Source organism: Schistocerca nitens, chromosome 3 (genome assembly GCF_023898315.1).
Source record: "Schistocerca nitens isolate TAMUIC-IGC-003100 chromosome 3, iqSchNite1.1, whole genome shotgun sequence".
Taxonomy (NCBI): domain Eukaryota; kingdom Metazoa; phylum Arthropoda; class Insecta; order Orthoptera; family Acrididae; genus Schistocerca; species Schistocerca nitens.
This window is the reverse complement of record NC_064616.1, coordinates 49,374,324-49,401,709: the sequence shown is the minus strand read 5'-3', so window position 1 is coordinate 49,401,709 and position 27,386 is coordinate 49,374,324. Positions and strand designations below refer to the sequence as shown.

The window sequence follows — 27,386 nt, the reverse complement described above, 5'->3', positions numbered from 1 at the left end:
GGTGTGGTGGGCAAAATTTCAGACAGAATGGATCTCATTCCAGGGCATGATTTTAGGAAGTAATGGCCTGTTGGGGTGGCTGATTAACACATTCCAGACCAGGATAATGCTGAGTACCAGTGGTGTGCTCCAAAGCTGTTTTATGGAGGGATCAGCAATACCAGGATTGGATGTGATGACCTGGGAAATCAGCTTTTTAATTAGGCTGGTGGGGTACTTACGTACAGTGAAGGCTGAGATGAAAATGGTAGTGTATTGCTTTAAAGAGTCTGCATCTGAACCAATATGTTTGGCTCGGATGCCAAGGCTGTATGGCAGGGAACGTTTGACTTAGATAGGATGGCAACTGTCAAAATGTAAGCACTGTTGTTTGTTGGTAGGTTTAATGTAGACAACAGTGTGTAGCTGGCCTTTGGTGAGGATGAGGTCAACATCAAGGAAAGTGCCATGGGATTTACAATAGGACTATGAGAAATTTAATTGGGAGAAGGTATTCAGAGATTCCAGGAATTTTAGCAGGTCAGTCTCACCATGAGTCCATATGGTAAAGATGTCATCAATGTATCTAAACCAAACCAGGGGCTGAAGACTTACAGATCCCAGGAAAGCCTCCTCCAAGTGAACCATGAAAAGGTTGGCTTAGGAAGGAGCCATCCTGGTTCCCATGGCCGTACCCCTGATTTGCATAAATGTCTGCCCCTCAAAGGTGAAGTAGTTGTTGGTAAGTATAAAGTTGATTAAGGTGAGTAGGTAGGATGTCATAGGTTTGGAATCAGGTGGGCACTGACTAAGGAAATGTTCAGCAGCAGACAGACCATGTAGGTAGGGGATGTTGGTATAATGGGAGGTGGCATCAATTGTGACAAGCAAAGTGCGTGGTGGGAGTGGGACGGGTACAGATTTCAGATGATCTAAGAAATGGTTGGTATCTTTATGTAAAAGGGGAGTCTTTGTACTATGGGTTGCAGGTGTTGATCAACTGAGGCAGATATACATTCAGTGGGTGCTTTGATGCCAGGAACTATGGGACGACCAGGATGATTGGGTTTGTGGATCTTAAGAAGAAGGTAACGTGGGGGTGTGTAGTTTGGGTGTGGTGAGAAGTTCTATGGATTTTAGTGTTAGTTCTTTTGAGGGCCTGAGGTTTTAAGGAGGGACTGCAGGTCAGTGTGAATCACAGGGATGGGATCTTGATGGCAGATTCTGTATAAAGAGCTGTCAGACAGCTGACGTAGACCTTCACTAACATACTTGTTATGGCTAAGTACTACAGTGGTAGATCCTTTGTCTGCTGGGGCATCAAACGTTGCCTCCCATACAGCCTTGGCAACCATAGCGAATGTATTTGTTCAGATGCAGACTCTTTAGAGCAATACACTACCATTTTCACCTCAGCCTTCATTACACATAATTGCCTCACCAGCCTAATTAAAAAGCAGATTTCCCATGCCATCACATCCAATCTTGGTACTGCTGATCCCTCCACAGAGCACACTATTGATGACTCAGTATTATCCTGGTCTGAAATGTGTTAACCAGCTACTTTGACAGGGCCATGCCCTGAGGTGAGATCCATCCTCTCTGAAATTTTGCCCACCACACCTTGAATAGCTTTCCGTCGCCCTCCCAATCTCCACAATATTCTAGTAAGACCCTATGCTCCTTCTGCACCCATCTCCCCACCCTATGGCTCATCCCCCTGTGACCATCCCCATTGCAAGACTTGCCCTATGCACCCTCCTACCACCACCAATAACAGCCCTGTAACTGGCAAAACATATACTATCAAAGGGAGAGCCACCTGCGAAATGACATGTCATATCAGCTATCATGTAAAGACTGTTCGGCCTTCTACATCAATTATCAATCAGGATGAATGGGCGTAGGCAAAGGGTGTATACTGGGATCTCACAATTTCCTGTTGCAGAGCATGTTCTACAACATGACACTCGTGACCTTGGTGCCTGTTTCACCACAGGCGCCATCTGGATTCTTCCCCCAGACACTTGTTTCTCAGAACTCTGTGGGTGGGAACTAGTACTACAACATGTCCATGGTTCTCACCATCCACATGACCTTAATTTACATTAATTTCTTTCGTCTCAGCATTTCTTAACTGTAACTACTCTTTGCTTCACTCTGTTTTAGTTTTCTATATCTTTCATTGTCTTTCCCATCTATTTTTCACCAATCCCCTCCTGCCTCTGTTATGTAGAATGCACTTCGCCTATCACTTTTATTAACTCATACATGACGTTTCAGTAATAATCTCTGTCTTGCATATTACCCTGTTTTCCACCTTTAAGCTCTCAGGTTTTCAAATCTCATCCAATACAGTCCCCAACAGTCAGTCTTTCCTTCCCATCCCGTACGGTAAGTCTCCCCTGACATGCAGTTTAGGGTAAATTTCCCAAAATCCACCTCTCCAGTCCTTTTCCTTCACCCTTCTTCCTTCCCCTTCAACCCTTCTGCCTGAAGAAGGAGCCACTGGCCCCAAAAGCTTCCCAACTACAACATCTTTTATGTGTACATTTTGCCGCAGTTTGGCGAGTAGATTTTTTATCTATCCACTTAAATAATTTTGTCAATAACTGATTGTTTTCGGCAGAGCTGTGTAATAGTGGCAGGGAGAAATTGTCTTAGCAGTGTACTGCACCAGAACCCATTTCACGGACTCACAAACCCGGCCTACTGTAACAACAGTGGCAACTGGGCTCCCCAGCAGTAGCAACGAGGCCTTTATAAAACTGGCAATGAGGGCTTCCCAAACTGGTGATGAGGTGGCAGTTCCCCAAGCCAAAAGCAGTAGCGACAATGGCTGGCACGACTTTTGCCTCAAATTTAAAGTGTTCTTATTTGCCTTGTTTCTCCTAATCCAACACCGCACATTTGTGACTTTTTTGTTCTAGTTGTGGGAGAATGTCATGTACGTCACGCCTTTTGCTTTTGTGTCATTGCTACTGTCTAATTAATGTCAACCCCACCCAATACCCAACCACAATTTATAATTCATTATCCTGTGATGCAACCGTAACCTATGCCTGCCCTGACTCCAGCTCCAAATCCACAGAATCTGCCAACTGTATACCTGTTCCTACCAAACCATTGCCTAATGCGGATGAACAATCACTGCAGGAGTTTAATACATTCCTTCAATTTCAGATGCAGTCACATCAGAAGCTGACCAAAATCACGACACAATTTGTCACACATCAAGTGGCAGCTCAAACAGTAAGCAGTCCGTCAACAGCCGTACCTGCAGCTTCCGCACCACAGTTCCTGCCGCAGTATAGTGCATCCGACAAAAACACAGAAGACTGGACAGAGTATACTGTACAATTCAGGCCCACTTATAAGCCCACCAAATATCAGGTACCGTGATGCAGATGCAGGGTGACTTCCCTTCCGTTGTCGGTGTATCAGTGTATAGGACTCTTACAAAACTCTTCCCTACATCGTGGCCTAAAGACGTCGCTTTTGAGACATTAGTCAGTTCGTCGAATAAATACTATAAAGAGTGTAGCAACACTGCGGCTGCCTGGTTTAAGTTTTTTCGTTTAAAAAAGCAGCCAGGACAAACATACCGTCTGTGGGTGAACAAATTACAAGGCTTAATGTGGAAATACAAGTTCTGTTGTTAATGTGGACAATCTTACAGTGACTATATGCTCAGGGATGCAATCACACACAATATGTCACACAACAGGACCAGAGAAGAGATTCTGAAATATTCTGGTCCTACTCTTGAGCAGGTATTGCAGATCATTGACTACCAAGGCTCTTGTGATTTTGCTGTAGACAGTTTTCAGCGGCCTGGTAATATTTGTGCTGCAGAACAGAAGGGTGGCAATACACTACTGGCCATTAAAACTGCTACACCGAGAAGAAATGCAGATGATAAACGGGTATTCATTGGACAAAATATATTGTACTGGAACTGACATGTGATTACATTTTCACACAATTTGGGTGCATAGATCCTGAGAAATCAGTACCCAGAACGCCTGGGCATTGAGTCAAACAGAGCTTGGATGGTGTGTACAGGTACAGCTGCCCATGCAGCTTCAACACGATACCACAGTTCATCAAGAGTAGTGACTGGCGTATTGTGACGAGCCAGTTACTCGGCCACCGTTGACCGGACGTTTCCAATTGGTGAGAGATCTGGAGAATGTGCTGGACAGGGCAGCAGTCGAACATTTTCTGTATCCAGAAAGGCCCGTACAGGACCTGCAACATGCAATCGTGCATTATCCTGCTGAAATGTAGGGTATCGCAGGGATTGAATGAAGGGTAGAGCCACGGGTCGTAACACATCTGAAATGTAACGTCCACTGTTCAAAGTGCAGTCAATGCGAACGACAAGTGACCGAGACGTGTAACCAATGGCACCCCGTACCATCACGCCTGGTAATACGCCAGTATGGCGATGACGAATACACGCTTCCAATGTGCGTTCACCGCGATGTCACCAAACACGGATGCGACCATCATGATGCTGTAAACAGAACCTGGATTCATCCGAAAAAATGACGTTTTGCCATTCGTGCACCCAGGTTCGTCGTCGAGTACACCACTGCAGCCGCTCCTTTCTGTGATGCAGCGTCAAGGGTAACCGCAGCCACGGTCTCCGAGCTGATAGTCCGTGCTGCTGCAAACGTCGTCGAACTGTCCGTGCAAATGGTTGTTGTCTTGCAAACATACCCATCTGTTGACCCAGGGATCGAGACGCGGCTGCACGATCCGTTACAGTCATGCAGATAAGATGCCTGTCATCTCGATTGCTAGTGATACGAGGCCGTTGGGATCCATCACGGCGTTCCGTATTACCCTCCTGAACCCACAGATTCCATATTCTGCTAACAGTCATTGGATCTAGACCAATGCTAGCAGCAATGTCACAATACTATAAACCACAATCGCGATAAGCTACAATCGGACCTTTATCAAAGTCGGAAACATGATGGTACACATTTCTCCCCCTTACACGAGACATCACAACAACGTTTCACCAGGCAACGCCAGTCAACTACTGTTTGTATATGAGAAATTGGTTGGAAACTTTCCTCATGTCAGCACATTGTAGGTGTTGCCACCGGCGCCAACCTTGTGTGAATGCTCTGAAAAGCTAATCATTTGCATATCACAGCATCATCTTCCTGTCGGTTAAATTTCACATCTGTAGCACGTCATCTTTGAGGTGTAGCAATTTTAATGGCCAGTAGTGTAGCTCTAGTGCTATGCGGTCCTGTTAACAGTCACACTTAATGGCACACAAACAGCATCGCGGACAGAATGCTGTAACCATCGACAGCTTAAGCACATTCCATGCTATGCTCACCAACAGTGTGGTACAAAATATTGCTCCCGTTGCTATACAGCACATAAACATGAACATTGCTTGTCATGCCAAGCCAATTGCTACTCCTGTCACCAAACTGTATATGTCCAAAGCGTTTGCTTAAAAAGACAAAAGTCCCCGTGTCACAATGTGAAACAATTGTGCTTTGCTATGTACGTGCGTGTTGTAATTTCCGAAAAGGTTGCTCCCACAGAACAATCATGTGCAGTTATTCAGAACACTAGTTCCCCTGTGCAATGTCTCTCTACTAAATTGTATGTACTTTTAGTGCTTGCAAGCCATACAGTAAAAAATCAATTAGAAACAGGTGCACATCAGTGTCCTTGTTAAACTATGAAACTTATGAACTGTTAGACAAACCAAAACTGTGTCAATCCAAAAATACACTTACTGCATACAATGGCCAGAACATTCCAGTGATAGGAACACTTAACATTGCAGTCATGTTTCAGAATCTGCAGAAGACAGTTTCCTTTCAACCGCTACAAAGTAGACAAACTGTTAATATTTTTGGTCTCGACTTGTTTGGACTAAATATTGTGACCAATGTGCTAGATGTGTGGCATTTCAATTCAAGTGACACTGTTGCTAAGCTCTGTGAAGAATTTCAAGAATTGTTTGCTCCTGGCATAGGTAAGGCCAATAACTTTGTAGTGCATGTTACGCTTAAAGACAATGCACAACCACACTTTTTCAAAGCACATGCATTGCCTATTGCACTTCATGAACAGGTTGTAAAAGACTGGCTCACTGGCAAGAAAATTGCATTATCGCACCAATCTCTGCAAGTCGGTGGTTTTCCCCAGTAGTTTATGTTTGCAAACCATCAGGAAAAATTAGGATCTGTGCTGATTAAAAGGCACTGTCAATCCTAAGACAGTTGTGGATACTTATCCATTGCCTTGCCCTGACGAACTCATGGATCATTCAGGTGCAGGTCACTATTTTTAAAAATTGACCCTTGCAGTGCCTGCCTTCAGATTCCTGTACATGAATCTTTGCCAAATGTGTTTGTCATCAATACATATTTACGACTTTTCAACTTCCTTCGTTTGCCTTTTGGTAGCACATCAGCAGCTGCCATTTTCTAACGCTACCTGGAAGAGCTGACTGCTTCTGTACCTTCATGTACAAATTACCTGGATAATGTAGTAGTTGCTGGCGGCACAGCAGAAGAACGTCTTGCCAACTTGCACACTTTATTTCAAGTTTTGTGTGAGGCTGGACTTAAGTGTAATAAAGGAAAGTGTGTCTTTTTCCAGACAGAAATAGAATATTTAGGTTGGTTGGTTGGGGAAGGAGACCAGACAGCGTGGTCATTGGTCTCATAGGATTAGGGAAGGATGGGGAAGGAAGTCGGCCGTGCCCTTTCAGAGGAACCATCCCGGCATTTGCCTGGAGTGATTTAGGGAAATCGCAGAAAACCTAAATCAGGATGGCCGGACGCGGGATTGAACCGTCGCCCTCCCGAATGCGAGTCCAGTGTCTAACCACTGTGCAGAATATTTAGGTCATGTTATCAGTTCTCAAGGTGTTCATCTGACACAGGCACATTTTCAAGCAATGTGTGATCTCAGACCACCTCAGAATGTCAAATAATTGCAATCTGTCTTAGGGAAGCTCAGTTACTACATTCACCTCATCCCCAACGCAGCTCATATAGCAGCTCCCTTGCATCGCCTTCAATGCAAAAATGTTCCTTTCGTTTGGTCCAAAGATTGTGACACAGGCTTTCAGAAATTGAACCAAGCATCGATCACTGAGCAATGCTGCTTTCATTTTGGCCATGGACGCATCAACCTATGGAATTGCTGCTGTTTTGTCACACCAGACTGGTTAGTCAGACAGACCTATTGCCTTCACTTCCAAGCTTCTGAACAAAGCTCAGCAGAATTATTCCCAAATAGAAAAGGAAGCTCTTGCCATCATTTTTGGAGTGACTAAATTTCACCAGGACTTATATGGTCGGAAATTCTATTCGGTCACGGACCATAAGCCTTTTCTGTCACTCTTCAATCCAGCCAAACTGATTCCTATTTGTACTGCTCAGAAATTGTAATGTTGGGCTCTTCTTTTCTCCCACTACCAGTACAAGATCATTTATTGGGCCACTTCTAAGCATGTGAATGCAGATGCTCTCTCACATCTACCTACGGTATCTGATGCTGACTTCAACACTTCCGAAGCAGCATGTTTTCAAACTGATGCACAAGAAACTGACAATGTCAAGCAGTTTCCCTTGGATTATCGCAAAGTAGCACAAGCCACTTCTTCCAATCCCGATTTGCAAATTTTGCTCCGCTACATTCATACCGGATGGCCATCTTCTATCAAGCACATTGTTAGCCACATTGTTCATCGATACTTTGCACATCTGACATGATGCTTCTGTTGTTCATGGTGTCATTTTGCTTCACACAGAGTGAGGGCATTCACGTGTGGTGATATTGAAAGTGCTTCAAAGACAAGTACTCAGCTTACTGAATCAAGTTCGTTGGGGTGTTGTCCACACAAAACAATTAGCTTGGAGACATTGCACATGGTTAGGCATGGACGCGCAAATAGAAAGGATGTCTCAACGGTGTCAAGTGTGTGCGAAACATCAGGCTGCCCCTCCACAATGCTTTTTTGTGGCCCAAGGCAGAGGCGCTTTGGCAGAGTGTGCATGTAGACTTTGGTGGCCCTTATTGGAACACATAGTAGTTGTTGATGCACATAGTAAATTCACCTTTGTTATTCCCTTGTCATCGACAATATCTCACTCCACTTTTCAAGTACTTCGGTCCACATTCTGCATCGAAGGTTAATCATGGACAACGGACCAAAATTTGTCTCTGCAAATTTTGAAGATTTCTGTACAGTGAACGGCATATGCCATCTCACCTCAGCACCATTCCACCCTAAATGCTTTGTTCACATGTTCAAACAGCAAAGGGACAAACTCTGCTTGCGTCATCCACACAAACAAGCCTTGCTTCACTTCTTGTTCACTTATCACTCCCAGCCCTGCAACGGCCCTCCGCCCACAGAATTGCTGCATGGGCAACGCCACTGCACACTCTTGCATTTGCTCCATTCCCACTGCTGGCAGCGCCTACCGACTCCAGTCAGCCAACATATTGGATTAGCCAATCCATGTTTTACGGAAGCTATAGCAGAAAGAAGTCATGGGAGTGCAGCGTCATTACTAATTCAATTGGTTCGCATGTTTTCAGATTCGAGGTCCTGATGGGTTGCAGACGTGGCATCTAAATCAAATTCACCCTTGTCACTTGCAAAGTTCTGCCGATTCTCGTATATTAACGGCCTTCCCAGTCGACGCAACCCGAGCGCCATCCATCAGAGTGGGGCCATGTGACGCTGTTTCTGGACCTCGAGCTGATGGACACCAATGCGACACCACAACCATCCATTAGCATATGTCCGGTGTCACCTGCCACACCACCAGGGCTGGGTGTGGCAGATGTCTACCGAGGGGCCTCCAGTCAGTAACATACGACTGCGGATTCACGCCATCAAGAAGATACCCTGTTAATGGATGCTGAGACACACCTTCTGCGTCGTTTTTCAGCTGGAATTCCCTCGCAGTTTGAAGATCTGATGTAGGGTGTGAGCAGCGACTTGGCATTGGCTAAAGCAACAGTCACCACTCCAACACTGGTTCCACCACCCACACTTCCCCCTCACTGCCGGTATTGTGCTTGGCCATATGTGAAGATCGTGTGGTGGTTTGGGGGAAGGAGTGCTGTGTCATCCAAACACAACACAACCAAGGCAAAAGCACCACAGGCACAAAGACGCGAGCTGGTGACAGTGCCACAGAGGTTCGTCACTTACACGAGTTCCATCAGCGCCATGAGCAGTGCTGAGGATGAAGATATCAACTTTGACGGACTGTACTCAGCTGGCAATTGGCCAAGGCAATGACCGGACAATTGACTGAAGCCTATTCGGAAGATAGAAGAGCAGCTCTCGCTCACTTGGTTATAGATCGTCATCCAGGGCTAACTTAGGGAACGTCGTTTAGTGAACTCTTAGAAATTGCATTTGCTATGTACAGTGAAGTTTATCTATGATTATTTGCACTTAGCCATTGAGGGCCTTTTTTGTGTTATATTACATGCAGTGTTGCAGACTTCTCTATTCGCCTAGTCACACAGATAAGCAAAGCTTTTGACTCATTTGTGTGACATTGTTACTAATTTGTTGGAGCGATGTAGTACTTTCGTTCTCCTGTCCTGTTACCTGGCCCTGGGGCATAGCTGTGTAATAGGGACAGGGAGAAACTGTCTTAGTGCCGTACTGCACCAGAAGCCATTTCACGCACTGACCAACTCGGCCTACTGTAACAACAATGGCAACTCAGCCTCCCCAGCAGTAGCAACAAGGCCTTTATAAAACTGGGAACAAGGGCTTACAAAGAAATATAAAAGAACTGCAGTTTTTCCCTAAAAACGCTATTGTGTATAATTTGATGACTGCCCAAAGAAACTTTAGGTAAAAAAGTAATAATTCACAGATTTTTATAGCTAAATTATCCAACCAATTCCCAATCACAATGAAGGACACTAAACCAAAGTGATCTTTTGGTCAAATTCACAACTTTTATGAACAATTAATAATTTTTAACTTACTGCCAATGACAAATTCTGGAGGGATGGGGTACAAGCTTAGATTGGACAACGACAGGGTAATAAATAAACTGTGGATTTTTTCCAATGACTAATCTTCTGAAGTGATTTCAGGAAATTAAAAAAACTAAATCTGGATAACCGATGGGAGATTTGATCCTCATTTCTTTCAATTAAAATTTATGATGAATGACACAAAGTTTGACTCTCATCTCCAAGACAGAAGATTGGTTTCAGTTAAATTATTCTATATGAAACGTACATCAGGAGTACCTCAAGAACGCACCATAAGGCAAAGTTATTTAGTTTTTTCTAACCTGACAAGCCACATCAGACTGGTAAAGAAAGTAAGTCACTACCATTAACAAGTGAATGATAAAACAGCAATTTCTGAGCATAGATCATCACTGAAACCATACATATTAAGGACATCATAAAGAATAAGTACAAAAATGTAACTTTCATCACAATAAATCCCTGCATCACAAAGCAAGTACATTGCGAATTAATCTGGCCACGGCTGCAATATAGGAATGAGATCGCAAGGAATGCATTAGTAATTAATAGATTTGTTTTCCCTTTATTACCGAGTGAGGTGTAGTTAGCACACTGAACTCGCATTTGGAAGGACGACAGTTCAAACCCGCATCCGGCCATCCTGATTCAGGTTTTTCACAATTTCCCTAAATAGCTTAAGGCAAACATCAGGATGGTCCCTTCAAAAGGGAACGGTTGATTTCCTTTCCTGTCCTTCCCCAATGCGAGCTTGTGCTCCGTCTCTAATGGCCTCATTGTCAATGGGATGTTAAACACTAACCTGCTCCTCCTCCTTTTCACTTCATTGTTTATTTATTTACTTATTTATTTATTTTGTTTCAGGAGACAGTAATTTGTAAAAATGCAAACCTTGGCATAAATCAGTCTTGTTTAGGATACTTTATCAGGTATCTGATACTAAATACCACAAGTACATTCTAAAAGAAATTATGTTCACTGAAGGCCACACAGTACCCAACAATAAACATAACGCAGATGATTACCACAGAATAATTAGCAAACAGACTGACTTTAGAATTGTTCAATATCTGACAATAATTCATATTCACCACCTAACCTGAGTATCGATATGTAGGAAATCAGATCTAGTTCATATCATGGCTACAGCTTGCTTCTGCAACTGTGGGTGGGTCATGTGGCCCTGTCCACTGATGTGAGAGGCATATAAATATTGTGGCCTCGCACTTGACCACAGTTCTCACTATTCTCTGAAGCCTTTGATAAGCATTATTGACAGGAGAATGATTGAGCTTGCCCATGTTTGCGTTTCTCAATTCAGATCACTCCCTGGACTGTTTGTGCATGCTGATGATGGCTTTTGCTACACTCTGACGGATCTCGCTCCTGGATAGCCGTTCCCTTCATCAACTCGAGCATCATCAACTGCACCGACCCCCTGTTTGTTCCACCGTCCTCTCTCTCACCACAAGCGGGAAGGGTCGTAAACTCTGTTCTGCCTATGTAGAGTAGGATAGAAAAGTGGTAACGAGGACTTTCTGACTGTGTAACTATTCAGTGTGAGACAAAGAGCCCAAATTTCTAAAGTTGTGTGAGCAGCAGATGCAGCAGCAACAGCAAGAACAGCAATGGGAATTCCAACAGTAACAGCAGAAACTGCTACTACAACTACTGCAAAGTCTACAACAGTCTGCAGATGCAGATGCAGCAGCATCACCACCACCTCTCCCTTCCACTTGCTTCAATGAGGCGAATGAGAGTTGGGAGGTCTGCTTATGTCATTTCATTCTTCACTACAAGGCAAGTCAAATAACTGACCCTGAATGTGGGAGTGCACTCTTACTGTTCTCTAGTAATAAACTGTATGAAATGGTGCAAAAACTATGCTCACTCTCCAACCCCAGTAGTTTGAGCTTTTCTGATGTTTGAGGTTTACTGACTGACTATTATGATCACCAACCCCACACAGTTGCAACTAGACTTATATTTAATCATTGCGTTAAGTAATGTAAGCAATCATATGCAACATGGGCTGTTTACTTCCAAGGCTTAGCATGCATATGTGATTCTTCTTGTAAACAATGGGACACATTGTAATTAATCCACGAGTATGTTATACATCTACCTTCTCACAGTGAAGTTAGTGCAACAGCTTTAGAGTGACGCACTAAAAATTGCCAAAGTTCACGAAGTAACAGCATCAATGCAAGCTACATTTCACAATACTTCTGGTATTAGTAGTTGTTTTACGATCAACTGATTACAACCAATTAATGTCAACATCCAATTTACTGAGCACTGATTGTCCAGTAGCGCGGTGAAGTGGTATTCAGTAGTTAAGTGATCCACTGCCCTCATTGTCGGCAGTTGCACATCAAGAGAAACACTTTGTTCACTGCTGGTGTCTCCCACGGCAAGCAGAAACTCATACAAAAGCTTCCTCCACATCATCATCACAGAGACCCAGAAAAGTTAATGCGATGAAACCATGTCCAGATTGCAGCTTAAGGCATTGACAACATCACTGCCCATTCCGCGACATCACCAGTTTTGCATGCTGCAAGCCAGAGCATCTAACAAATGTGTGCCTTGGGCAGCAAGCAACAACAACAACAACAACAACCACTACCACCCACAGCAGCATGCTCCACAGTATCTTGCTAATGCCAATAGCAGCAGCAGACAGGATGCAGAAGGTCATGCTCATGCTGCAGCTGTAAATCAATTGGGCAATGGCAAATACCAGTTCAACACAGGTGTAGCTGTGTCTCTGATTAATGTGGACATATACCCATACATTAACTCCTCGCAGCTGCAGTACCCTCAGCACATAGTGGTGATGTACAATGAACAGTCGATCCTGCTGCGTGGTCAGATGGTCATCTAAACAAAGTATAAAAATGTTGCTCAGCGACTAACCCTGCTAGTAGCAAACTCTGTGTGCTTTTTGGTTTGCAAATTCAAGAGCAAGTGAACTTAGTTTCAACCACAATTCCATTCAAAGAACTTGATATATTATGTGTGCAATATAAGCACATGTCTGAATTTACATTAAGTTGTGCAACAGGGTTCAAGTCCACGTATCTTTAAAGCAATCAGTAGCGCATAAGTTTCATGGAACATATCCAGTGCCTTTTGCCATGCATGATCAAGGGAAAGCAGAACTAGATAGATTGTAAAGTAATGGAGTAATATTTCCAGTATCTCACCAATGGCGGTTGTTAAGAAGCCAAATGGATTAGTTACAATTTGTGACGATTTTAAATCTGATATAATTTTCCAGGTGTAAAGGGTACTCCATCTTCAGATGTGTGTTTTGCACTGGAGACTGATAGTTCATGTCGCTACCTTTATATCAAAAATAGGTGCAAAGACACAAGCACAAAGGCAGTCCGCTACATGAGCAACCTTTGTTGAGTTATGCACCCTCTTCGAATACTGTTCCATCTGTGGGGTACAGGCACATGCGTAGTGTGATATTATATGCGTGCTCTCTGTTGGAATGCCTACGTGCAGAGTTAAAATTCAGGTGCCAAAATTGACAAAATTAAATGTCACCAGATGTGTCATTGGTCATAAAATGTTTCCTTTCTGAAGAAATTAAAGAAATCACCAGGCCCCACACCTTATCCAGCCGAAAGCCATCATCATGATTAATGACATTTTGTGCTAAACTTAAATTTCCATCAATTCCTTATTAATTGAATCACACAAGGATTTCATCGAGGCCAAGATTTCCATTGCAGAGTAATCCATGGAGTGCCTGTGGAGATACTATGCTCCACTACGGTTGATTTACTGGATTTGCTTGCCATACACCCACACATACAGCCCTGTATTTGCAGATGTCTAGCTGCCACTACCTATCACAAACTATGGGGGTCCCTCACATGTTGGTGCACTAGGCACATGTTGTGTCTGATGGAGACAGACTTGCATATGAGCTGGAACACTTACAATCAGTATTGAAGATCAAAGATAATGGATAGTCTCCACATCACATCAGCACAGCTTCAAGGAAGAAGAAACATGACCACCCACAAGAGCAAGAGAAGAAAGAATGATTTAAGTCCAGGGTGTTCCTCCCTTACATCAGCAATATTTTGTCAAAGGCAGAATCTTAAGAAAAAATCATGTAAAAGTAATCTTTCACCCACATACAAAGACTTGTGCTCTTCTCAGTTCAGCAAAGAATGTTCTGGGATTGTGGAAGGCTGGAATCTACAGAATACCTTACCAGTGTGGCAAAGCCTACATTGGTCAGATGACATGCACAGTGTGTGAAAGATGCGTTGAACGTGAGTGCCACACTCAGCATTCGCAGCCCAGTAGGTCATGCACAACTGAGCATTGAATCTCCAGAAAACACTACGAATTGATCTGCCACAGAAACCTTTGCCTAGACAAGATCCTTCTGAGATCCAATTATTAAGGAATCAGCAGAAATATGTTTAGTGCAAAATCTCATTAATCGTGATGGTGGTTTTCAACTGGATAAGGTGTGGGACAGGGTGATTTCTTTAATTTCTTCAGAAAGGAGACATTTTATGTCCAACGACACATCTAGTGACATTCTATTTTATTAATTTTGACATCTGAATTTTAACTCCGCAAGTGTGCATTCTGACAGAAAGTGCACGTTTTACCACATTATGCAGGTGCCTGCACATCACAGATGGAGCAGTATTTTAAGAGCATGCATAACTCAACAGAGATCGCTCATGTAGCGACTGCCTTTGCACATGAGTCTTCCCACCTATTTTTGGTAAAAAGGTAGTGACATGAACTTGCAACCTCCAGTGCAAAACACTCGCCTTGTCAGCCAAGATGATATGATAGGAAGTTGACATTGCCTGGTTGTAATCCTGAAACTTCATGGAATAGATTTTAAGTTTACCATTAATGCTCAGGCTAATGTAGATCTGTATACCATTCCCAGGCCTGAGAAACTGTAGGCAAAATTGACTGGAGGCCACTATTTTTCCAAGATAGATCTTGCTGTTTCTACTTTCAGTTGGCTACAAATGATCAGACAAAACAGTTTTTAGTCAGTAATATGTCATTCAGCATGTGCTGTTATAACAGACTGCCATTTTGTGTTGCAAAAGCTCCAGCAATATTTCAGAGGTATCTTGAGCAACTCATCCAAGGTACTCCAATTGTGTTAATTATTTAGATGAACTTCTAATTACCAGGATAACATGGAAGCAGAGCCTGCAAAATCTACAGATGACGTTTGGGTGGTTTTAAACCCACGGTCTGCATTGTAGCCCTAATAAATGTAGTTTCTTTGAACTAAAAGGAAAGTATCTAGGACATATATCAAGTAAACAAGGGCTCACAACTATGCAGTGTCATGTGGGCACAATCAGTAAGTAGCATACCACCTCATAAGAACCTCAAAAACCTATAGCTCTTCCTGGGCAAAGTTAATTTTTATGTGAAATTCATTCCCAACATTGTCCAGCTGTCATAACTGCTTAATCAATTGTTTAAAAAAGGAGCTAAATTCATGTGGTCAGAGGCCTACAAGATAGCTTTCTTGCAATTTAAAAAAGTAACTTAGTTCGGCCCATTTTTCAGTGACATTCAACCTGGGCAAAACTGATTTACCCACGGAGGCTGAAGTGTTGACCCTATCCCAACCACGGCTGACACTACTCCCCTGCAGGTAGGACCAAGTAGCATAACAGAAAGCATTAATTAGCCAGCAATTCCACAGACAGCGCTGACATCCAACCTGGATCATATGACGAAACACCGTGGGAGACTTTGGTGGGAACTCCGGCCTCTGTCTGCCCCCTTCCTCAACTAAATCGACACAGGCCGAATCGTTTACATCACTATGTGGCAATTAAAGAGAAAGGGGGTTTAGTATCGGACAGTGATTCGGACTCCCTACACAGCCCAAGTATCGATACAGAGGAAAGGACAGAGATACTCAGGGCTCGTGCCACTGCTGCAGTTTGCTCCTGCAGAGGGCACTGCATCAGCCACGGACAAATCAAGTGGACTGTAAATACAGTTGCCCCACACTCATCTGATAGTTCTAGCTATTATCTGAAGCCTTTAATACACGTGTGATTTACCCTGCCTGGGTTTACATTTTTCGATTCAGAATGCTGCCTGAAATATTTGCTTTTTCTCGCAATAACTTTCAGTATGCTCTGGACTTTGTTTCTGGCTAGCTGTTCACTTTTTGAACTCCGTTGTTGCAGAACACAGGAACTACTTGTTGGTTCCCAGTTCCTGTGTCACAGCCAGTGTACCATATTTACTCAAATCTAAGCTGCACTTTTTTTCTGGTTTTTGTAATCCAAAAATCTGCCTGCGGCTTAGAATCGAGTGCAAAGTAAGCGGAAGTTCTGAAAAATGTTGGTACGTGCTGGCACAACTAACTTCTGCCGCCGAATATATGTATCGCTACACAGGCATGCTGTGGAGGCACAAAGATAAATACTGGCACCAAAACCTCTGCGTCAGTAAATAAATTAATAGAAAAGGTAGACTTATGCTGAATAGTGATACAGTCAGAAATGAAGCACGGCAACTGACAAGATTTTTAAATCCAAGATGACTAATTTCTGTGCAGAATGTAATTTACTGAAGAGGCGCCTGCAAAGATTTTCAAACGGAGAAAAATTTTTGGTAAACTCTCATTCAGAACATCATCTATCATACACAGTCTATTATTTGGTTCTCGTTCTTTGTTTTTATTGTAAGCGGCGGTAGCGCGCACAAAAGCAAGCCATGCCATGAGCGGCGACAGGTCGTAAGTGCTCATTATCAGAATGCGGCAAACAATGCACGACACAGTACAATAATGCATTTTCAGCTTAGAGTGACATATAACTCCTACAACAAAGAGAACGGCACTTATCAGATAAAAGCAAAATACGCAATCGATTCAAACCAGATGAAGCACGTGGAAAAGGAAGGGTACCCGTATAAATATGGATGGAGTGCCTGACACATAGCAATGGCTACTTGGTAAAGCTTAACTGTTAAGCTTACGACTCGAACCAAACTACTGTTGCTGTATCTTCATCCATTCGACCTAAATTGTGTCTCATGTTACAATGGAAGACCTTTGTTTCGTTTTGGAGGTGCAGTCTAAAACTTTTCTCCCCCCCTGAATTTCAAGTCTCAAATTTCAGGTGCGGCTTAGATTCAGTAAAAATTTTTTTCCTTGTTTTCGAGTCTCATTTTTCAGGTGTGGCTTAGATTCGAGTAAATACGGTAAGTGATCACAAACTCTGTTCTATCTAAACCGAGTACGATTGATTGATTTTAACAGGGAAGCTAAAACAGCTTAGGTCTGACCCGCCACTGAAACTAGGTTTATTGTGCAGTATCGCTCCCTGTATATCTAGTAAAGCCAACCAGTGCCCTTAAATAGTGCAAGGAGTCCCTCTACCAGTTTTTTGTTAGACACAATTTCTTCAGGTCTAGTTGTCCCGAAGATTCTGTATCTTTCACTCTCCAATGCCATGCATTCGAAGATTAGGTGTGATGCAGTTTCTTCACCCTCACCACAGATCCTACATTTAGGGTCCTCTGCCATTATACCCACTGTGTGTAGGTGTTTTTTGAAATTCTCATGGCCGGTCATCAGTCCAGTCCTCTTTCCTGTTCAAGCCCATGATTACAGAGCTTCTTTTAAAACATGGCTTGGGAATCATTACCTTACCATGTTTTTGTTTATGGACCTTGGTCCAATATCCTACGTGATGTTTCCTAATCCAGTTCCGTAGTTCTAATTTGATCATAGCCTTGGTGATTGTCAGGACAGTTTCCGGTCCAATAAATGGAGTTGTTGCCCCCATCCTAGCCAATCTATCAGCTTGTTCATTGCCACAGTTCCCCGAGTGGCAGGGGACCCACACTAGATTTACCCTATTGCTTCCCCCTAGCTCCACCAGAGCCCTGTGGCAATCTGCAACAACCTTAGATCTTGTTGCAGGAGCTGCCAATGATTTCAGGGCTGCCTGGCTGTCGGAATAGATGTAGATGCTACGGTCATTGTAGCACCTACACTTATTCTCCTCCACACATGCCCTGATTGCAGTAATTTCAGCTTGGAATACAGAGGCCAGTTTTCCTAGCGAGATGATCCTCTCGTCTTGGCTGAACCTCGTACACCCCTGCCCCAGGATCTTGGTCTGTTTTCGACCAATTGGTGAACCAAACTATGTCCCCCGTACGGTGTCAAACTGTTTTTTCCCCACTGCTCCCTACTTCCAATTATTATGTTGTAAGGCTTGTCGAAGCAGTTGGGAGTTATTATATAGCAGCAGGCATTTCCCCAGCCATTCCTATATTTACCTCACTCACTACGTTTGTGTGTGATTTTGGATATCCGAATGAGACCCAGTTTTAAGTCTGTGTGCCCCAGTTGCTGCCTCCATCTTGACCTAAAGGTGAAGTGGAAGCATATCCAGCATGGCTTCCATTCCAGCAGTTGGTGTTCTGCTAATTCCGCCTGTTATGGCTAAGCAGGCCACACTCTGCATCTTAGCAAACTCCTTAGCAGCAACCTGCTGTTCTACCTTCTTCCAACACACTACGGCCCTGTAGCAAATCCTAGGTCTGACGACTGTGGTGTATATCCAGTGCATACTCCTGGGGCTTAGGTCCTAGTTTTTGCCAAAAGCCCTCCTAGCTTCTCATCCCGGGTTACCCCTAGATATTTCACTATCCCCTTCACAGGTAGAGTTTCATCCAAGAGCTTTAGATTCCAACTTGAGTGTTGAATATGTCTCTTCATAAATGGCGCCACAACAGTCTTCTTAGGACAAACTCTCAGGTCCTTTTTAATGCACCATTTTTGCACAATGTCCAATCCTCCTTGTGCCATATTCCTAACTGTGTCAGTGAATTTGCCAAGTATTACTATGACAAGGTCATCTGTGTATCCTTGGCAGAAGCATTGCCTAGAACTTAGTTCCTCAATGAGTTCGTTCACCGCTAGATTCCACAATAGAGGAGACAAAACTCCTCTTTGTGGGCAGCCTCTAGTGGTCTTAATTACCACCTTTTCGTTCATCATGATAGCCTCTACCTTCCTTCCACTAAGCATGGCCCTGGACCACCTACATATAGTGGTCCCCAGGTCATGCACGTATGCTGCCCATACTATGGAATTGAAGGTCGTGTTACTAAAGACCCCCTTGATATCCAGAAAGATGCATCAGAAAGCTATTTCTTGGAAGTGAAGTGCTTTTTCCACCTTCCCAACGAGTTGGTGGAGAGCTGTCTCACATGATTTACCTGGTGGGTATGTATGTTGGTTCGAGTGTAGAGGGACCCTACTTAGCCTCCTCTCCCCAACATATACATTAACCAGTTTTTCCAATGTTTTGAGAATGAAGGAGAACAGACTTATTGGTCTCATATCCTTGGCCATGGTATGTTCAAGTCTCCCTGGCTTTGGAATGAAGACAGACTGATGACCTAGAAGTTAAGTCCCATAGTGCTCAGAGCCATTTGGAATGAAGACAATCTTCATTGCCCTCCAAGCATTGGGAATGATTCCTACTGCTAGGTTAACCCTGAATAGCCTGCATAGGACTTTTATGAGCTTTCCTCCTGCCTGTTGCAGGAGGGCTGGAAAAATTCCATCTGGGCCAGGTGACTTTAACAGTTGGAATGTTCCCACCGCCCACTGGATTTTGTTGAAGTTCACACAGTCCTTGGCCGATTCCCAGTCCTCTCTTAGAGTGCCTGTGAACCGTTGTCTCTTTGGGGTCACATTCTGGTCTGTGTTGTCTGGCAGAGCATACTGAGGAAAGTGAGTTTTGAGGAAAAATTCCAGTGTCTCATGTGCTGTCTTTGTATATTCCCAATCCTCTTTCCTCAACATCCCTCCTGGATTGGTTGGTATTCTAGTGAGAATCTTGTGAAGTCTGGCTTGTGCAGCTGTGCCCTCCACTTCCTCACAGAATGCCTTCTAGGATGCCTCCTTTTCTTGTCTGATTGCAAGATTGTAATTGACAAGGGCCTCACGATATTTAGCCCATTGTCCTTTATGTCTTGCAATATTAAACAGTCTCTATACCTGTTTTCTTTGCATTTCCAGTTTGTTATTCCACCAAGGTACACTCCTATTTGTGCATTTCCTGGTGATTGTGCAGTTCCTGCAGTTTCCCTTCAAAAACAAATAAACTGTGAAAGAAAATCATACTTATTTTCTGTAAGTTCTATGAATCATTTTCAATAACTGAACTTCACACACACACACACACACACACACACACACACACACACACACACACACACACACACTAATGAGATAGTAACAACATAAGTACAGTAGTGAGCTACTTCTCCTACTACACATATCCCTCTTAGGGTTTGGGCAGTGCCATTTCTGATCTTCATGAACAGTGATAGTGGTTTCTACGAGGGCATGATGAAAAGTAATGCCTCCAAGTTTTGTATGTGAAAACTCTTAAAGCTTTTCAAATAAGATGAACATTATTAACATCTATGTCTTTATTCATAATGTCTACATATTTTTTAGCCCTCTTCCACAAGAGGGCTCCAATATGTAGCATATAACAGGGCAGTGTGCAACTTAACTATGTCGATGCGTAAGAAATACCGTGCTGTAATCTAGTTTCATCTTCAAACAGTTTGTCCATGCATGGAGCAGAATATCATTGACTTTTTTTTTTACTTAAAAAGCTTTAAGATTTTTCACGTAAAAATTCAGAGGCATTACTTTTCAGTATTCCCTTGTGCATTTTATGCCCCACCTGATATTACACCACTATCTTTTTCTTACACTAGGGAATAAACTTACAAGTCATTTGTCCAAAAGGTGGAGACATTGTTTTGTTTTTGTCCTGAGTGTAACATTGTATTTAGGTAAACTGGAAGTCCAGTGCATTATTTACCTAAACAGGTGATTAAAAGTGTATATTACATATTCAAATTGTTGGATGATTTTGCACATATATTCTTTTCAGTCTGTCACTTTTTTGCTAAATTTTGATAATGAGATTGCAGCAATAGCAAAGTAATTCAGTTCTATGTTCAGTACCAGTCGAATGAAAATTATTTGCTACATGTAAATCAGATTCCAATTTTGCACCTCATACATTTTAAAAGTGTTTCATTATGATGTCACTGTGAACACAATAAAACCTGAAGAAAATTATTAAAGTTAATGCAGCTGTGTTAAACAAAAATATTAAATTTATAAAAATGTAGCAAGATATACCTCCATTGCAAACTGTCCTGCATATGTTCCAGTCATAGTACTCGACTGCCCAGCTGCTAAAATGCCAACTGCCCATATATACATTGTTGCTATGCCAAAATAACACCCCAAGAAGACTCCAGCTTTATAAATATCAGCATCTACCAATTGAGTGTTGTTCTACTGAAAAAAAAGCAAAAAAACTTATCAATAAAACAAAATGTCAAATTTAAACAGCAAAACAGATTAAAACAGGGAAGTAAATTATGCTGCAACATAGTGATGCAAGACATAAGGATCATTATGTGGCAAATTAAAGAGATGGCAATTGATAAAAGGACCAAAACTTCTTACCCACCCTTTTAGCCATTTGACCACAGTTTTGTTTGCTGTCACACTATGATGCATATAGTAGTATTATAATCCCATAACAGAGCTCTTTTGTAGCTCACTGTTTTACTATCGGTCTTCATACCAGCACTGTACTTGCACAGGTAGATGACACTGTATGCAAGTTTGTGAAATGAAGCCCACAAGTGCAAATATTATCTAATCAGTTATAGACTGTACATACAAAAGTATAAGCTGACAGAATTTACCCCGTCTTTTTTTTTTTTTAAGAAAGTGATGATAATCTTTATTTGTCGATAATAACTTTACGGTCTTGAATATCGTCATTTTTCATACACTTTCATTAATGATATCACATCATAAATACAAGTAAGATCTACAAAAATCAGCACATTAGATACTTTGTATAAATATTTATCACCACTGATATACTGCAACTGAAAATACAGAAAAATAGTAACAGAGATAATGGAGTTCAGAAAGCTTTAAGTGAGTATAAACATCTATTAATGAACTACTGTTTGAAAATGCCCATAAAGAAGTTTACTTGGAGTTCCTTTATACCAATTGGCAACATGTTATAGAACTGTCTTCCAGCAGAATTGATACAGAATTGTCTTCCACAAGCAAGTGGGCTGTGAGCTGTAGCATTGTATCTCTTATTATTCAATCTTCTCCAGTATGTGTATTGTAATAATGGATGTGTGTATACATTATGCTCTTTCTACATTCTCTTTTACCATACTAATTGCTTTAAGAACATACAAAGAGTACACACACAGTAAATTATACTTGATGAAACAGTCCCTACTGGATTGACATCTACTTATATCAGCAGTTATTTTAACAACTCTGTTTTGAAGCCTGAATATCCTATCTATGTAGACTGTGCCGCATCCCAAATTTCAATCCCATAATTGATAATTTGTATGGATTAGTCCATAGTAGATTTTTATAGGACAGGAGGAGGGGTTATAACAAGTAACTGTTGCAACTAATCTTTTTCCAGATGTAGCTGGTACACACTGCCACGTAAGATGTTCATCAATCACAATGCCTAGATATTTATTTTTATCAGATGTTTCAAATTTAGACAGTGGTTGGTTGGATTAAAAGAGGGAGAAAGGGACCAAACTACGAGGTCATCAGTTCCTTGTTCTGAATAAAACAATGCCACAAGTGTGAGAATAAAACAAACAAGACTGACAACTCAAAACGGAATGAAAGGAAAAATCACAAGAATGATGAAGGGCGACAAACATGTAAATGGACAAAAGGGGACAAGAAAACCATAGAAATGGAAAAAATGGGATGAAGAGATTAAAACAACAAAGAAGATTACCATGGCTGGCTGACCATGAGAATAAAAAGAAGAAGCCAGCCACTCTGCAACACATTAAAACCTGCAGCCTAGAAGCACTAGGTTGGAGGACACAGAGGGACAAAGGACATGTGGTAAAACTTAGATCAAATGATAAAACCCACCCTCACGAATAAAACTTAAAAGTAAATCAGCCGATGAAGTGTCGTCAGGTAAAATTAGCGGAAACAAGTCCGGTAACCCAAGATTTCATCACTGGGCCGTCAAAGTGAGACAGTGCACCAGAATATGGGCCACTGTCAATCGGGCACCGCACCGACACTCAGACGGGTCTTCACAGTGCAGGAGGTAACCGTGGGCCACCCAAGTGTGGCCAATGCGGAGCTGGCAGAGGACAACTGATTCCCTGCGAGAAGCCCACATGGAAGTCTTCCACACATTCGTAGTCTCCTTAATGACACGCAGTTTGTTGTGTGTACTGTTATGCCATTCCGACTCCCAAAGCCTAAAAACCCTACGGCATAAGTCAGAACCCTAGTCAGGTTCAGAGATGCCCAATTCCAGAAGCGGTTTCCGCGTAGCCTGTTTGGGATGCCGACATGTCCTGGGGGTCCACACTAACACCACTGAATGACCGGACCATTCCAAGGCATGGATGGATTCCTGGATGGACGTTACCAAATGATGGCGAGGGTAGCACTGGTGGATATCTTGTAAGCTGCTCAAGGAGCCAGTATACAAAAGAAACAATTCCCCAGGGCATGAAGTGCGAGAGAGATGCCCATCAGCTCTGCAGTGAATACACTGCAGCCATCAGGCAAGGAATGCTGTTCAAAATGGCCTCTGTGGACGTAGGTGAAGTCAACATGACCATCAGCCATCGAGCCATCAGTGTAAACCACTTCAGAACCCCGGAACATGTCAAGAATCGAGAGGAAGTGACAGCGGAGAGTGGCAGGAGTAACTGACTCCTTAGGGTCATGCGAAACATCCAGATGAATCTGCGGCCTAGGTGTACACTATGGAGGTGTATGTGGACGGACCTGGATGGGAGGTGGTAAAGGGAAGGACTCCAGTTCAGACAGAAGCGACTGCATGCAAACCACAATCGTGAGCCCTGATATGGGCCGCTGATGTGGGAGATGAACTGTTGCGGGTGGAAAAAGAAGGCGGTAATTTGGATGCTCAGGAGAACGTGCAATGTAACTGGCAAGCAGTTTTGCACATCGGATCTGCAATGGAGGGACTCCAGCCCCCACCAGGACACTGGTCACCGGACTGGTTATAAAAGCTCCCGTCACCAAGCGAACGCCACAGTGGTGCACTGGGCCGAGTATACGCAACACTGAGGGTGCCGCCGAACTATGAACCAGACTCCCATAGTCAAGGCAGGATTGAACAAGGGCTTTGTAGAGCTGCAGCAGAGTAGAGTGATCTGCATCCCAGTTGGTGTTGCCGAGGCAGCAGAGGGCATCGATGTGCTGCCAGCACTTCTGCTTAAGCTGACGAAGGTGACGTAGCCAAGTCAGTCGGGTGTCAAAAACCAGTCCTAAGAATCGATATGTCTCAACTACAGTGAGTGGATCATCGTGAAGGTAAAGTTCTGGTTCCAGATGAATGGTACAACGCTGACAGAAGTGCATGACACATGACTTAGCAGCCGACAACTGGAAGTCGTGGCCGAGAGCCCATGACTGCGCCTAGTGGATGGCTCCCTGTAGGCGCCGCTCAGCAACACCTGTACTAGTGGAGCAGTACCAAATGCAGAAGTCATCTGCATACAGAGAGCGTGAGAAGGACGGCCCTATAGCTGCTGCTAGACCGTTAATGGCCACTAAAAATAGTGATACACTTAATACAGTGCCCTGCGGGACCCCGTTCTCCTGGATATGGGGGGGGGGGGGGGGGGGGGGGGGAACTACTGAAGGCACCAACTAGGACATGGAAAGTACGGAGCAACAGGACATTCTGGATAAAAATCTGGAGCGGGTCTCAGAGACCCCACCCGTATTTAGACAGTGGTTCTAGGTTTATGTCCATCTGAGGGTGGTTATAGTTTACAAAGAACTTATCACTACCATCTCATCCTTATTTAATGAAAATTTATTAATTATAAGACATTAAATGATCAGGCCAATGTTCTCCTTATTGTTCAACACATTCCCAGGTAGTAGGTAATATATCCTCAGCGGAGTTCACTGACTGAGTTTAGTGGCTATGTTAGGTCATTAATACATATAAGAAACAAGAACAGCCACAGAATATTACCCTATGAGACTACACAGTTGAGAAACTTGTATGCTTTTACTGTTAGGACCTTCCCTTTATTCTTATAATGATACATGTGATGATCAAGACAGTGAAAACAATGTAAGTGACAGTTCAGTAAGCAACAAGCTGAATACCTACGTACTACATCTTATGGAGGAGCCCTTCTGTTTATCAAGTCAACAGATCCCACCCAATATGTGAATTCTAACTGGCTAAAGTACAAGCCATAGCAACTAGCACAACAGGATGGCTTAGCAATGTTATATATGCTCCACCAATCATTAAACATTAAATGGCTGACAAGATAAATGACAAATAAAATATGAGTCCTGTTTGCTTTTGCGTAGGCCATGTTTCTATGGCATACGTGGAAATTTTACAAAGTACAGGGCGGAGCGGTAAATTGCTTTTTTAGAATTCACATTTTGGTGACACTGTTGGCTGAATAGGGGGAGGGTGGACATGGCTTATAGTGACTGACGGGAGGTTTGTATTCAATTGTTGTTCAGTTGTGTTCTCTCCGGATTCTTCATAATGAACTGAATTTTCACCCGTATAAAATGTGCGCGATCCAGAAATTGTCTGTAATGGATTATGTAACACGACGAACATCTTATGAAGATGTGCTTGCAACCATACCCCATGACGCAAATGTGTTCTCTTCTGATGAGGCACATTTTCACCTCAGTGGGTGTGTAAACAAACAGAATATGCAGTACTGGAGTAACAGAAACCCCAGGCAAATTCACCAGATACCCCTCCACTGCAAACGTTTTCTGGAAGGCTTATCTCTCGGATGGGGGATCTCAACTGGGCCGCACAATCACGGACTGAGCCCTGTGCGATTTTTTTCTTTGGGTTTACCTGAAGTCAAAGGCTGAAATTGAAAGAATACCAGAAGACATGCTTGAAAGAGTGCATGAGAATTTCAGAAAACAAAACTGGCGCAGTGTGCAGATTGTGAAGGCAGACATTTGCCAGATCTACTGTTTAAACCATGTAATTAGAAACTTCCATTATTGTCCAATATGGGGAAAATAAAAATAAGTTTATAAGTGTTCATTTTTTTTAATTTCATTCCCAAATCTGTAATGTACCGTGTTCCACCCTGTATATTGAACTGATGATATATAAATGCTTGAAAACTCACAGTTTGTTCTTATTTGTTACAAGAAATGAATTTTTATCATGAGATATAGGCATTTTATACAAATCAACAGTTTAGGTCTTAAAAACAGGTTACATTTACTGTTAACTTTGGTATATAAATTGCAAATAAGAAATAATTTAAGTCAACTTACCGGAAAAACATCGTAATGTATATTGTTGCTCGACACACACTGATCATACTGTAAAGAAAAGAAAATGGCAGTTAATGGAATAATCAAAATGAGTATTTATAAAGCAAAGCACTGGAGGAAAAAAGTTTATTGTTGTTATACTAGCAGCAAATTAAATAAGAAATTTAGACAATGATGATGTGTGTTTCCATGTCTATCAGTGATTAGGAGCACAAGCCACAAGATAAATGTCAGAAAAATTGTGATAAATAAAATAATTTTTACAAACTTAAACCGCATTAAGTTCTAAAAGAAATGTGGTAACAAGAAAAGCTTATCCGTTGGCCCACAGTCTTAGATATTCACTTAAAAAATGTTTCAATTGACCAATACCTTTGACAAAGATGATTTTGCACTGATAGAATTACAGAAATACAAATGAATCTCTGGCAGAATATGCACCCCATTTAGGAGGAGGATACTTTAAAGCTTTAACTATATATAGATGATCATGGCCTTGCTTTGTGGGATAAAATGTCTCATTAAAGTTTTCGCTTAAGGACACAACATTAATACCAATATCTAGCACAGGACTTACAAAAACTTCATTGTGCTATCAAAACAAATGCCGGATGATATTCCATATGACTTTCACAAGTTTTTAAAACTGAAGGAGCACCCAGATGGAATGACTTCTGCAGACAGTAAAATGTAAAAGAGGCAACTGTTAAGTAGTTGAGAAAGTGGCACAATATATGAACAATTTTGGTATATAAAAACTTGGAGTCAAGGTTACAAAATATACTAACATTATTGCTGATAGTGTGAAAAAATACTAAAGGTCAGTATTGAACACAAAGTAAATACAGAAATACTGTACAGTCTCATTTAAATATTTCTAACATTTTGTAAATTTCTTTCTTTCAAATTTCCACTAATCAGAAACACAGAT

General features: G+C 42.4%; 1 protein-coding gene across 1 annotated transcript in view; it reads right to left on the bottom strand.

Annotated features, from left to right (window-relative positions):
* The window catches only part of LOC126247997 (protein Malvolio), a 113,779-nt gene that overhangs the window by 42,664 nt on the left and 43,729 nt on the right, over nucleotides 1-27,386 (bottom strand). The window contains exons 8-9 of the mRNA XM_049948579.1: nucleotides 26,456-26,503; nucleotides 21,233-21,391 (exon numbers count right to left, since the gene is read on the bottom strand). Coding sequence (XP_049804536.1) covers nucleotides 21,233-21,391; nucleotides 26,456-26,503 — 207 coding nt within the window. The remainder of the gene's footprint in view (nucleotides 1-21,232; nucleotides 21,392-26,455; nucleotides 26,504-27,386) is intronic.